Here is a 15,000-nt window from a genome sequence, read left to right as displayed (position 1 = left end):
ATATTTGGTTTAACAAAAGCTCACTTTTATTATATAAGAAATAAATAAAATCTAATAAATATAGTTATTGACTGTTACCCCCCTAAAAAAATAAAATAAAATAAATAAATATTGACTGTTACCCAAAGTATATTAAGTGGGATTTTTCAGAAAAACAAATGTATACAGTAACACAAAAACAACCTGTCTCTGTGATCACTATAGGTGTATAAATAATAATATAGTTTTAAATAAAATCAGTCCCTTGGGCACAAAACTGAAAATAATACAGCTCTCCAAAAAGTGCACTTCTGCTGCTATTTGACATAACTGTTTGTTACGATGCTTTGACATTTTTGCACTTTATTTCTTTATTGAAAGACAATTCTATGAAGAGAAACGTTGTTTGCAAATGTGGTTACAATGCTAAAAAATGAAAAGTTAAAGCTAAAAAAAGAAATACACTTTATTGAGTTAACATTATTTCTTTATAGGGGGAAAGATGTGATGTTACGAGCTAGGCTAGGGAATATAACAACTACACTACCCAGCATGCAACGGGAGTGACGAGCACGCGCGGTATACCCCCGAAAAGTGTTGTTGCATGTCGTCACCCGGCAGCTAAGAATGAGGTTATGAGCATGCTGTGAAAGTAAACGTCAAGAACTCAGCCAACACGCCTCGTCTGCATTATTTATAATTAGACAGACAACACATATACAGTGTGATTTTGTTTTGTTTACAAGGAAAGAAAAACAAAAGTTAAAAAAGGGACATCATGTCATATATGTTGTATACCGTATTTCCTTGAATTGGCGCAGGGAATATAGTATTCGCACGTCTAGAATCAAACTCGTTTCTCAAAATAATTAACGCATGCTTGGCCTTATCGCCGGTTCATTATTAACGCCGGATCAAATTCGTTTAGCAAAATATTAATTTTATTATCGCATGTCTATAATTTTCGCCGGGTCAAACTCGTTTCGCAAAATATTTAGCATATGTCTAGAACAGGGGTCGGCAACCCGCGGCTCTAGAGCCGCATGAGGCTCTTTAGCGCCGCCCTAGTGGCTCTCTGGAGATTTTTCAAAAATGTATGAAGAATGGAAAAAAATGAGGGGAAAAAAAAAATCAATTTTTTTGTTTTAGTATGGTTTCTGTAGGAGGACAAACATGACACAAACCTCCCTAATTGTTATAAAACACTCTGTTTGTATTAAACATGCTTCACTGATTCGAGCATTTGGCGAGCGCCGTTTTGTCCTACTAATTTTGGCGGTCCTTGAACTCACCGTATAGTTTGTTTACATGTATAACTTTCTCCGACTTTCTAGGACGTGTTTTATGCCACTTCTTTTTCTGTCTCATTTTGTCCACCACACTTTTAACGTTGTGCGTGAATACACAAAGGTGAGTTTTGTTGATGTTATTGACTTGTGTGGAGTGCTAATCAGACATATTTGGTCACTGCATGACTGCAAGCTAATCGATGCTAACATGCTATTTAGGCTAGCTGTATGTACATATTGCATCATTGTGCCTCATTTGTAGCTATATTTGAGCTCATTTAGTTTCCTTTAAGTCCTCTTAATTACATTTATATCTCATGACACATGAAATATGGCTTTTAATTTGTTGCGGCTCCAGACCGATTTGTTTTTGTATTTTTGGTCCAATATGGCTCCTTCAACATTTTGGGTTTCCGACCCCTGGTCTAGAACTTCCGCCGGGTCAAATTCGTTACGTCACGAGTGACGCTTTACCTGTCCTCATTTTCAAAATGGAGGAAGCTGATTTCAGTAGTTTGCAATCGCACAAAGGAAAAAAGATAACGAGTTATTCACTAGGATTTAAGGTCCAAGCTATTGAATACCGGTACGGTATGCTAAAAAGAACAGTAAGCAGCTATGTTTTATTAATATACCGTATCTGCGTGTGTCAAATACGGTATGAGTCATTAAATGACTCCCGCCTCCTGGTGGTAGAGGGCGCTAGTGATCCTTCTTGCGACTTCCGGTACTGCAGAAGAAGCGACAACACGCAGCAACAGATCGTCTTTTTTTTCCTCTCGCCTGAACTTTTAACATGGAGGATTACTTACCGGTATCTAAAATAAAACAGTTTTCTAAACTGGACTTTCAATCGAAGCAGGAGGTAATAATTAAAGGAATATCTCCATCGAGACAGAGAGACTTTTAAAACTGAAGAAAGAAAATAAGGAAGACTTCTATAAACAAGTTATCGATGCTTTTGGTCAGAAGGAGCTGCAAATGGACTCCATTTATAAGTACAGGTAAGACCATAATAACGTTTTTTTTTTTATTAAATGTGCTTTTCATGATGGTATGCTTACATCACACTCAAAGCGCACGCCTAAATTTACCGCATTCCTTTTGGTAAACGCCGGAGTGAGAAGAGGTTTTAAAATAATTAGCGCATGCACGGCCATCCCGCAGGCTTCCGGTAAACGCCGGAGTGACAGGAGGTTTTAAATTAATTAGCGCCCCTGCGGCTATTCAAGGAAATACAGGTATATATGTATGTGCTGCGGTTGCTTTAAGAACGTTGCGACAGCTGCCGTAAAGGAGGTGCGTTGCTAGCCTGGTTGCTATGTTTCCGGTTGGTCGTAAAAGTGTTCATCATGTGTTTGTACCCTGCTCAAATCTTTCAGTAAAGTTATTCATAGGATTATACCTTTTTGTTTTGAACTTTATTACACCTTGGAGCTCTTTTTCCGGTCCATTGTTTTTCCTGGTTTCGCTATCTGAGCCTAATGACTGAGCTACGTGACGTCATTTCTGGTCGGGACGGGATTCGAATAAAGAACCAACTCTTTTTCTTTACTATAGTGGTCTCGATAACGGGTACCGGTTCTCAAAAAGGGATTCGAGTCCGTGCACTCGGTTCTTTTCTTATCGAACAACCGGGAAAATCGGTTTCGAGTATCATCCATATTGGGGATACTGGTGAACCATGAGGTGCAGGCGTAGTCAAAATGACACTGTATGGCGCCTTCACAGATGTGTAAGTTACCCATGTCTTGGGCACTAACACACCCCCATACCATCACAGATGCTGGCTTTTGATACTTTGCGCCTATAACAATCCGGATGGTTCTTTTCCTCTTTGGTCCGGAGGACACGACGTCCACAGTCTCCAAAAACAATTTGAAATGTGGACTCGTCAGACCACACAACACTTTTCCACTTTGTATCAGTCCATCTTTGATGAGCTCAGGCCCAGCGAAGCGGAGATAAGACAACAGAGAGAAATTGCGGAGATAAGACAGAGAGACAACAGCAAACACAACAACAGAACAGCCTCAGCAAATAGGATATGTACACATATGATGGTAAAAGTGATAGCAAAGAAGCAGTTAGTGAAGTAAATATTAATAACACAGAAATGACAATGAACATTATTACACTTAATGGAGCAATACAAATAGAAATAGCACTATTGATAATGAAAAATAACAATAATTACCTGTATTATCAACAATACAGTTGTTTCAAATGCAACCAAACATATATGTAATGATAACTTGAAATACAAAAGAAATCAGATTAAGTGAACTGTATTAACCTTGTACATTGTTATAGTAACATTAGGTTTAGTTTTGTCAGTGTGCAGTGTGTTACCCAGTTCCCCCCAGAGAAACAGAGTTAATATACACTACCGTTCAAAAGTTTGGGGTCACCCATACAATTTTGTGGAATAGCCTTCATTTCTAAGAACAAGAATAGACTGTCGAGTTTCAGATGAAAGTTCTCTTTTTCTGGCCATTTTGAGCGTTTAATTGACCCCACAAATGTGATGCTCCAGAAACTCAATCTGCTCAATGGAAGGTCAGTTTTGTAGCTTCTCTAACGAGCTCAACTGTTTTCAGATGTGTGAACATGATTGCACAAGGGTTTTCTAATCATCAATTAGCCTTCTGAGCCAATGAGCAAACACATTGTACCATTAGAACACTGGAGTGATAGTTGCTGGAAATGGGCCTCTATACACCTATGTAGATATTGCACCAAAAACCAGACATTTGCAGCTAGAATGGCCATTTACCACATTAGCAATGTATAGAGTGTATTTCTTTAAAGTTAAGACTAGTTTAAAGTTATCTTCATTGAAAAGTACAGTGCTTTTCCTTCAAAAATAAGGACATTTCAATGCGACCCCAAACTTTTGAACGGTAGTGTATGTTTGATGATACATGATTATATGCGTGACTCTTCCTTCTGGTTGCATGGAGATGGACTAAAACGTCTTTTGGAAAATGAATGCTTAAAAAAAACGACCAAAAAAACCCTTTTTTTTAAAATAGATTTTTTAATACTATGAATTGTTTTAGAATCGGAATGAATTCGAGTCGTGATTTTTTTTTTGCGCACGCCTCGTAACGATTATCGGTATAATACAATTCTGGACGGTTCCGAATGTTTCGAACTTTAATTGTTGTGAAACCGTGATTGATTGCCACACTTTGAAAAACTCATGGCGACACTGTTTATGTCCTGGAGAATCAGCAAGCTAGCTAATCTGTACCTAGCTTACAGTCGTGGTCAAAAGTTTACATACACTTGTAAAGAACATAAAGGCCTACTGAAACCCACTACTACCGACCACGCAGTCTGATAGTTTATATATCAATGATGAAATCTTAACATTATAACACATGCCAATACGGCCGGGTTAACTTATAAAGTGACATTTTAAATTTGCCGCTAAACTTCCGGTTCGAAACGCCTCTGAGGATGACGTATGCGCGTGACGTAACCCGGGGAACACGGATATGCCTTCCACATTGAAGCCAATACGAAAAAGCTCTGTTTTCATTTCATAATTCCACAGTATTCTGGACATCTGTGTTCGTGAATCTGTTGCAATCATGTTCATTGCATTATGGAGAAGGAAGCTGAGCAAGCAAAGAAGAAAGTTGTCGGTGCGAAATGGACGTATTTTTCGAACGTAGTCAGCAACAACAGTACACAGCCGGCGCTTCTTTGTTTACATTCCCGGAAGATGCAGTCAAGATGGAAGAACTCGGATAACAGAGACTCTAACCAGGAGGACTTTTGACTTCGATACACAGACGCCTGTAGAGAACTGGGACAACACAGACTCTTACCAGGATTACTTTGATTTGGATGACAAAGACGCAGACGTGCTACTGTGAGTATGCAGCTTTGGCTTCTAAACATTTGATCGCTTGACCGTATGTGCGCAACTTTTTTTTGCGTATGTACGTAACTTTTTAAAAATATATAAGCTTTATGAACCTTGGGTTAGGTGAACGGTCTTTTGGGCTGAGTGATTGTGTGTGTTGATCAGGTGTTTGAATTGTATTGGCGTGTTCTATGGAGCTAGGAGCTAGCAGAGGAGCTAGGAGCTAGCGTAACAAACACGCAGGTGTTTTTATGCAGGATTAATTTGTGGCATATTAAATATAAGCCTGGTTGTGTTGTGGCTAATAGAGTATATATATGTCTTGTGTTTATTTACTGTTGTAGTCATTCCCAGCTGAATATCAGGTCACCCCCGGCTCTCACAGCATCTTCCCTATCTGAATAGCTTCAACTCCCCACTAGTCCTTCACTTGCACTTTACTCATCCACAAATCTTTCATCCTCGCTCAAATTAATGGGGAAATTGTCGCTTTCTCGGTCCGAATCTCTCTCACTTCATGCGGCCATCATTGTAAACAATAGGGAACTTTGCATATATGTTCAACTGACTACGTCACGCTACTTCCGGTAGGGGCAAGCCTTTTTTTTTATCAGATACCAAAAGTTGCAATCTTTATCGTCGTTGTTCTATACTAAATCCTTTCAGCAAAAATATGGCAATATCGCGAAATGATCAAGTATGACACATAGAATAGATCTGCTATCCCCGTTTAAATAAAAAAAAATCATTTCAGTAGGCCTTTAATATCATGGCTGTCTTGAGTTTCCAAACATTTCTACAACTCTTATTTTTTTTGTGATAGAGTGATTGGAGCACATACTTGTTGGTCACAAAAAACATTCATGAAGTTTGGTTCTTTTATGAATTTATTATGGGTCTACTGAAAATGTGAGCAAATCTGCTGGGTCAAAAGTATACATACAGCAATGTTCATATTTGCTTACATGTCCCTTGGCAAGTTTCACTGCAATAAGGCGCTTTTGGTAGCCATCCACAAGCTTCTGCTTGAATTTTTGACCACTCCTCTTGACAAAATTGGTGCAGTTCAGCTACATTTGTTAGTTTTCTGACATGGACTTGTTTCTTCAGCATTGTCCACACGTTTAGGTCAGGACTTTGGGAAGGCCGTTCTAAAACCTTAATTCTAGCCTGATTTAGCCATTCCTTTACCATTTTTGACGTGTGTTTGGGGTCATTGTCCTGTTGGAACACCCAACTACGCCCGAGACCCAACCTCTGGGCTGATAATTTTAGGTTGTCCTGAATAATTTGGAAGTAATCCTCCTTTTCCATTGTCCCATTTACTCTCTGTAAAGCACCAGTTTCATTGGCAGCAAAACAGGCCCAGAGCATAATATTACCACCACCATGCTTGACGGTAGGAATAATGGATTCGATTTTATATTGCGCTTTTCTACAAACCCCGTCTCCATTTGAGTTGGGAAATTGTGTTAGATGTAAATATAAACGGAATACAATGATTTCCAAATCATTTTCAACCCATATCCAATTGAATGCACTACAAAGACAACATATTTGATGTTCAAACTCATAAACTTTTTTTTTTTTTTGCAAATAATAATTAACTTAGAATTTCATGGCTGCAACACGTGCCAAAGTAGTTGGGAAAGGGCATGTTCACCACTGTGTTACATGGCCTTTCCTTTTAACAACACTCAGTAAACGTTTAGGAACTGAGGAGACACATTTTTGATGCTTTTCAGGTGGAATTCTTTCAATTTCTTTCTTGATGTACAGCTTAAGTTGTTCAACAGTCCGGGAGTCTCCCTCGTGCTATTTTAGGCTTCATAATGCGCCACACATTTTCAATGGGAGACAGGTCTGGACTACAGGCAGGCCAGTCTAGTACCCGCACTCTTTTACTATGAAGCCACGTTGATGTAACACATGGCTTGGCATTGTCTTGCTGAAATAAGCAGGGGCGTCCATGGTAATGTTGCTTGGATGGCAACATATGCTGCTCCAAAACCTGTATGTACCTTTCAGCATTAATGGCGCCTTCACAGATGTGTAAGTTACCCATGTCTTGAGCACTAATACACCCCCATACCATCACACATGCTGGCTTTTCAACTTTGCGCTTAGAACAATCCGGATGGTTCTTTTCCTCTTTGGTCCGGAGGACACGACGTCCACAGTTTCCAAAAACAATTTGAAATGTGGACTCGTCAGACCACAGAACACGTTCCACTTTGTATCAGTCCATCTTAGATGAGCTCAGGCCCAGCGAAGCCGACGGCGTTTCTGGGTGTTGTTGATAAACGGTTTTCGCCTTACATAGGAGAGTTTTAACTTGCACTTACAGATGTAGCGACCAACTGTAGTTACTGACAGTGGGTATCTGAAGTGTTCCTGAGCCCATGTGGTGATATCCTTTACACACTGATGTCGCTTGTTGATGCAGTACAACCTGAGGGATGGAAGGTCACGGGCTTAGCTGCTTACGTGCAGTGATTTCTCCAGATTCTCTGAACCCTTTGATGTTATTACGGAGCGTAGATGGTGAAATCCCTAAATTCCTTGCAATAGCTGGTTGAGAAAGGTTTTTCTTAAACTGTTCAACAATTTGCTCACACGTTTGTTGACAAAGTGGTGACCCTCGCCCCATCCTTGTTTGTGAATGACTGAGCATTTCATGGAATCTACTTTTATACCCAATCATGGCACCCACCTGTTCCCAATTTGCCTGTTCACCTGTGGGATGTTCCAAATAAGTGTTTGATGAGCATTCCTCAACTTTATCACTCTTTTTTGCCACCTTTCCCAACTTCTTTGTCACGTGTTGCTGGCATCAAATTCTAAAGTTAATGATTATTTGCAACAAAAAAAATGTTTATCAGTTTGAACATCAAATATGTTGTCTTTGTAGCATATTCAACTGAATATGGGTTGAAAAGGATTTGCAAATCATTGTATTCCGTTTATATTTACATCTAACACAATTTCCCAACTCATATGGAAACGGGGTTTGTATTATTAGATACTCAAAGCCCTCACAGAGAAGTGGGAACCCATTATTCATTCACACCTGGTGGTGGTAAGCTACATTTGTAGCCACAGCTGCCCTGGGGTAGACTGACGGAAGCGAGGCTGCCAGTTTGCGCTTACGGCCCCTCCGACCACAACCTATCATTCATTCACCAGTGTGAGCGGCACCGGGGGCAAGGGTGAAGTGTCCTACCCAAAGACACAACGGCAGCGATTTGGATGTCAAGAGGCGGGGAGCGAACCTGCAACCCTCAGGTTTCTGGCACGGCCGCTCTACCCACTACGCCAGGGGTGGGCAATTAATTTTTACCGGGGGCCACATGAGCTACCCGAGCACTACTGGAGGGCCACATCGACAATATTTCAATTAAATTTTGCTCAATATTATTTTTGATATATACCATAAGATAAATAATAATAATAATAATAATAATAATTAATAATAATAGTAATACTTCAACATAGTGTGTGTAACAGCATTCCATGACTAATATAAATAAATTAACATTAATAATAAATGACAGTAAAATAAGCACACGTATGACTGAAGAGTCATAGTGTAACTTTGTGTGGTGTTTGAGTTGTCCGACTTTTTGTGTGGCCATAAACGCACCAGTGGTTTAGTGCTATGCGTGTTGGTGACAGATGACAAGTTGGTTTTGGCCTGGTTTGTACAGCAGAAAATGACTAGTTTTTCGAGATAGAATTGTTTTACTCATGTTTTTGGTGTGGTTATGTCCGAATATAAACAGTTTTGTTCAATAAAGTGATCGATATAATTCCTGTCCTCGAAGCATCTCGATAGACGTTACAATAATTGAACGGTGTTCAATTGAACGGTGTTGACGAACACCATTAGGGCCGCTTGTTGTCACTGTCACTCAAAGTTGCATTGCAAAATTCCATAGAATAAATATGTTTATTTTGTTTAGAATTCAGATGGGATTTGATTTGGTGCGCGGCATATACTTGCTGCGCGCAGCGGACGCTTGAGCAGTGCGCAATTGCGCAGGCACGCACCTTAGAGGGAACGTTGCTTTGCAGTCCATGTCTTGTTGAAAACACGCCATTCCTCATCAACTTTTCTCTTTTTAGCGTCTCGGGTGTAAACCGTGCATCACTTGTCGCTGCATGTGCACCTTCACTCGCAGGTTACACACGGACACACGCCCATAAATAATACTTTTCAAAATAAAAGCAGCACAGTTGTATTGCGCGCAGGACATAGATGTTTTTTCAACTTTATTTTGTAATTGCAGCTGCATTCACTCACAACCACGCACACGCATACGTCCACACGGAAGTAATACAAATAACGATTTTCAAAACAAAAGCAGCACCGTTGTATTGCACACTCGACATAGATACTTTTTAAAATTTATTTTGTAATTTATAATTGGCCTCACGCGGGCCGGACAGGGACGCACAAAGGGCCGGATGCGGCCCGCGGGCCGCAGGATGCCCAGGTCTGCACTACGCCATACCGCCCCAAATCCCAGGAATGGTGTTTCTGGGATTAAAGGCCTTACCTTTTCTCTTCCAAACATATTGCTGGGTATTGTGGCCAAACAGCTCAATTTTTGTTTCTTCTGACATCACATGGACAAAGATAAGACCTTCTGGAGGAAAGTTCGGTGGTCAGACCCATAATAAATTCATGAAAGAACCAAAAATCATGAATGTTTTTTTCTAATCACTCTACCACAAAAAAATAAGAAATGATTGGAAACTCAAGACAGCCATGACTTGATGTTCTTTACAAGTGTATGTAAACTTTTGACCACGACTGTACATGCTAACATGAATACATGAGGTTTTCCCGTTACAGACGTCGTACCCCAATCTAAACTTACATAAACACGTTTTCTCAAATCCTCAGGTGACTCGACGCTAAAAACACTTCAAGTTTTGTCGGTCTTTCCGAGAACGAGACTTGGGCCTCATTGGACCAAACGTCGTCTATGCCAACAAGGGCTGATGTGGTTTGTCTTTCCAGGGTATCATGGGTGCAGTGGGCTGGATGTTGCTACTACTCTCCCACATCGCGGTGCCGGCGTCCTCCCAGAAGCCTCCCAGTCTCAGTGTGGGCGTGGTCATGGGCCAGACGCGGCCGGTTCCCGACCAGGATCTACGCCCGCCTCGGCGGGCAGACGACGCCCTCGACGTCTCTGTGGTCCCTCTGAGGATGAACCAGACCGACCCCAAGTCTGTCATCACACAGGTGAGCTCCCGCCAGGTTTATTCGGAGCACTTTCAGATGGACTGCGCAGGTTCTTCAGCTCTTTGGTCCGCCGTGTCTCAAGGTGTGCGAGCTCCTGTCTCGCTCTCGCCTCCACGGCATCGTGTTCGCTGATGGTACCGACCAGGAGGCCATTGCTCAGATCCTGGACTTCCTGTCCGTTCAAACCCAACTTCCCGTCCTGGGGGTGCACGGAGGCTCCTCTATGATTATGGCCGACAAGGTGAGTGACTCCCGCGTATGCTAGCTCAGCGACACGTGAACGATGAATCTTTCTTTAACCGCTGGTGTTTTATGGATTGTTTCACTCGGAAAGGTTATCCCTTCAATCACAGCTGTGGCCCAAGCAAGCTTATTTGAAACTGACAATGGTGGTCGATAAAGTCACTCTACTGCAATTTAGTCTTTTAAATTAGCCTTTATAACGGTTGCATGGAGCACACAGATTGTGGGCTTTTCGTACATGAGGGGCACATTTGAATGGAACTAGAGATGTGACGTTTGTGGGCGAACCGATTCTTTTGAACGGCTCTTTTAAGTGACCGATGAGAACCGGTTCCCCGTTTTGAGCTGCTTTTTTTCCGTGCACATGCAGAATTAGCGTCGGCAATTGCCCACTCTGCGCCTGCTGGCAACTGGTCTACAAAACGAGTCAGTTAGAATTGAAATAAAAAGTGAGCATTTGGATTCAAATATTTATATATATACATATTTTTTTACATATAAAAAAAACAAGTATATATATTAGGGCTGTGAATCTTTGTGTGTCCCACGATTCGATTCAATATCGATTCTTGGGGTCACGATTCGATTCAAAAACGATTTTTTTTTCCAATTCAACACAATTCCCGATTCAAAAGGATTGTCTATTCATTCAATACATAGATTTCAGCAGGATCTACCCCAGTCTGCTGACATGCAAGCAGAGTAGTAGATTTTTGTAAAAAGCTTTTATAATTGTAAAGGACAATGTTTTATCAACTGATTGCAATGATGCAAATTTGCTTTAACTATTAAATGAACCAAAAATATGACTTATTTTATCTTTGTGAAAATATTGGACACAGTGTGTTGTCAAGCTTATGAGATGCGATGCAAGTGTAAGCCACTGTGACACTATTGTTCTTTTTTTAATTTTTTACAAATGTCTAATGATAATGTCAATGAGGGATTTTTAATCACTGCTATGCTGAAATTATAACTAATATGGATACTGTTGTTGATAATATTCATTTTTGTTTCACTACTTTTGGTTTGTTCTGTGTCGTGTTTGTGTCTCCTCTCAATTGCTCTGTTTATTGCACTTCTGAGTGTTGCTGGGTCGGGTTTGGTTTTGGAATTGGATTGCATTGTTATGGTATTGCTGTGTATTGTTTTGTTGGATTGATTAATTTAAAAAAAACAAACAATAATAAAATAAAATAGTAATAATTAAATGAAAAAAACTCCAAAAAAAAAAAAAAATTTAAAATGAGAATCGATTCTGAATTGCACAACGTGAGAATCGCGATTCGAATTCAAATCGATTTTTTCCCACTCCCCTAATATATATCTATATATGTATGTATTAATATGTATATGTATCCATACTTTTATGAATGTATGTATATGTATATGTGTATATATGTATTTGTAAATGTGTACATATGTGTATATATGCGTATATATTTATATGTATAAAATGTGTATATATGCACATATATATATATACATTCATACACACACACACACACATATATATATATATATATATATATATATATATATATATATATATATATATATATATATATATATATATATATATATATATATATATATATATATATTTTTAAATTTATTTTAATTTTCAGTTTAATTTAATTTTATTATTTAAAAAAAAAAATTTTACATTTTATTTTTATTTTATTTTATTTATTTTCATTTGGATTCAATTTTGGATTCATTTTTCTAAACAGTAGTAGTTCAATAAAAATATATTTAAAAAATACTTAAAAAAAAAAAATACATTGATTTTTTAAATTTACAAATCGATATGGAATTGGGATGAATGATTTGGATTTGAATCGATTTATTTGTGCACCCCTATTGATTACAGTTAATTTCCCAACTTAAAGGGGAACTGCACTTTTTTGGGGGGGATTTGGCCTATCCTTTACAATCATTATGAAAGACACGATGACAGATTTTTTTTTTTTTTTTTTTGCATTTTAAATACTAAAAAAATTTGATCAAAAGTCACCTTACAATGGAGCATATAGGAGCAGCGCAATTCCGCCTATAAAGCCCTTAAAACATCCAAGTATATATGTAATGTAGTAACAGGCACATGTATAATAACATTTCATGTTTAAGTATTTTGATCCTTTTAAGCATACTTGGCGCATTAATGAAAAAAAACACATCACAATGTTCGCTGTTTTGCTTCTTCTTCCTGACTGATTTCTGCTCCCTGCAGACTTTATGAGAGCCAACAAACATAATAAAACATCACTTACTGTACAAGGTCTGCTGTCATCAGGATGCCGACCGCTAGGATGTTCATATATACCTCATAACGTTCGTGAAGAAACAGGGTGTCGTCCTCGCTAGTTCCGGGTCCTAAATGGCTGTCAAAGTGTACCAACTTGTCGGAGTACCTACTCAGGCGTCTTCTGTCAAGGTGAGAGGCATGATTTGCGATCTAGAATAAAGTTCCAGGGAGCAAGGAAGCGAGGAAACAGCAGACCACTCGATGATGTAAACATAGGCACATAGTAGTGTAAATAGTTTGTCTGTGTTAGCGCTTATAATAACAATAACACTAATACTTGGTTAATATTCAAATCACCAAATATGAATGGAGTATTGTTGGCGCTTTTTGAATGTTTATAATTTTTTGGATTTAATGGGCGAAATAGAGAAACTTCCGTTGGCTCCGTTTTATTTACTTTTGTTTATGGCTTTCATAATAGTTGTGAACGATAGGCAAAATCCCTCCCAAAAGGTGCAGTTACCCTTTAAAGGCCTACTGAAAGCCACTACTACCGACCACGCAGTCTGATAGTTTATATATCAATGATGAAATCTTAACATTATAACACATGCCAATACGGCCGGGTTAACTTATAAAGTGACATTTTAAATTTCCCGCTAAACTTCCGGTTCGAAACGCCTCTGAGGATGACGTATGCGCGTGACGTAGACCGGGGAAGACGGGTATGCCTTCCACATTGAAGCCAATACGAAAAAGCTCTGTTTTCATTTCATAATTCCACAGTATTCTGGACATCTGTGTTCGTGAATCTGTTGCAATCATGTTCATTGCATTATGGAGAAGGAAGCTGAGCAAGCAAAGAAGAAAGTTGTCGGTGCGAAATGGACGTATTTTTCGAACGTAGTCAGCAACAACAGTACACAGCCGGCGCTTCTTTGTTTACATTCCCGGAAGATGCAGTCAAGATGGAAGAACTCGGATAACAGAGACTCTAACCAGGAGGACTTTTGACTTCGATACACAGACGCCTGTAGAGAACTGGCACAACACAGACTCTTACCAGGATTACTTTGATTTGGATGACAAAGACGCAGACGTGCTACTGTGAGTATGCAGCTTTGGCTTCTAAACATTTGATCGCTTGACCGTATGTGCGCAACTTTTTTTTGCGTATGTACGTAACTTTTTAAAAATATATAAGCTTTATGAACCTTGGGTTAGGTGAACGGTCTTTTGGGCTGAGTGATTGTGTGTGTTGATCAGGTGTTTGAATTGTATTGGCGTGTTCTATGGAGCTAGGAGCTAGCAGAGGAGCTAGGAGCTAGCGTAACAAACACGCAGGTGTTTTTATGCAGGATTAATTTGTGGCATATTAAATATAAGCCTGGTTGTGTTGTGGCTAATAGAGTAAATATATGTCTTGTGTTTATTTACTGTTGTAGTCATTCCCAGCTGAATATCAGGTCACCCCCGGCTCTCACAGCATCTTCCCTATCTGAATAGCTTCAACTCCCCACTAGTCCTTCACTTGCACTTTACTCATCCACAAATCTTTCATCCTCGCTCAAATTAATGGGGAAATTGTCGCTTTCTCGGTCCGAATCTCTCTCACTTCATGCGGCCATCATTGTAAACAATAGGGAACTTTGCGTATATGTTCAACTGACTACGTCACGCTACTTCCGGTAGGGGCAAGCCTTTTTTTTTATCAGATACCAAAAGTTGCAATCTTTATCGTCGTTGTTCTATACTAAATCCTTTCAGCAAAAATATGGCAATATCGTGAAATGATCAAGTATGACACATAGAATAGATCTGCTATCCCCGTTTAAATAAAAAAAATTCATTTCAGTAGGCCTTTAAGGGTTATCAGATATGACATTTTTATCCTTGGCCGTGCCGCATGTCGCAGCTGACTCACATCTGCAGGCATGAAATATAGGAAACATTTCAGCGGTGTTGTGTGCTCTGCTGTGACGTTCTCACTCGCCGCTTGACTGACAGACGAGACTCACGGGAGCTTTGAAACAAACGCTGTCGACTCGGGAACTTTTCAAACCTGTCGGCGCTTTTGAAGCGTGCGGCGGCGACGACGTGACGGTGGGGGGGT

At 39.6% G+C, this 15,000-nt stretch overlaps 1 protein-coding gene across 1 annotated transcript in view; it reads left to right on the top strand.

The window, feature by feature from the left end:
- The window catches only part of LOC133634279 (glutamate receptor ionotropic, NMDA 2A-like), a 393,451-nt gene that overhangs the window by 113,187 nt on the left and 265,264 nt on the right, over nt 1–15,000 (top strand). The window contains exons 3-4 of the mRNA XM_062027406.1: nt 10,172–10,396; nt 10,479–10,637. Coding sequence (XP_061883390.1) covers nt 10,172–10,396; nt 10,479–10,637 — 384 coding nt within the window. The remainder of the gene's footprint in view (nt 1–10,171; nt 10,397–10,478; nt 10,638–15,000) is intronic.

The sequence above is a fragment of the Entelurus aequoreus genome, linkage group LG18, assembly GCF_033978785.1.
Source record: "Entelurus aequoreus isolate RoL-2023_Sb linkage group LG18, RoL_Eaeq_v1.1, whole genome shotgun sequence".
NCBI lineage: Eukaryota > Metazoa > Chordata > Actinopteri > Syngnathiformes > Syngnathidae > Entelurus > Entelurus aequoreus.
This window is presented reverse-complemented; position numbering and strand designations above follow the sequence as displayed.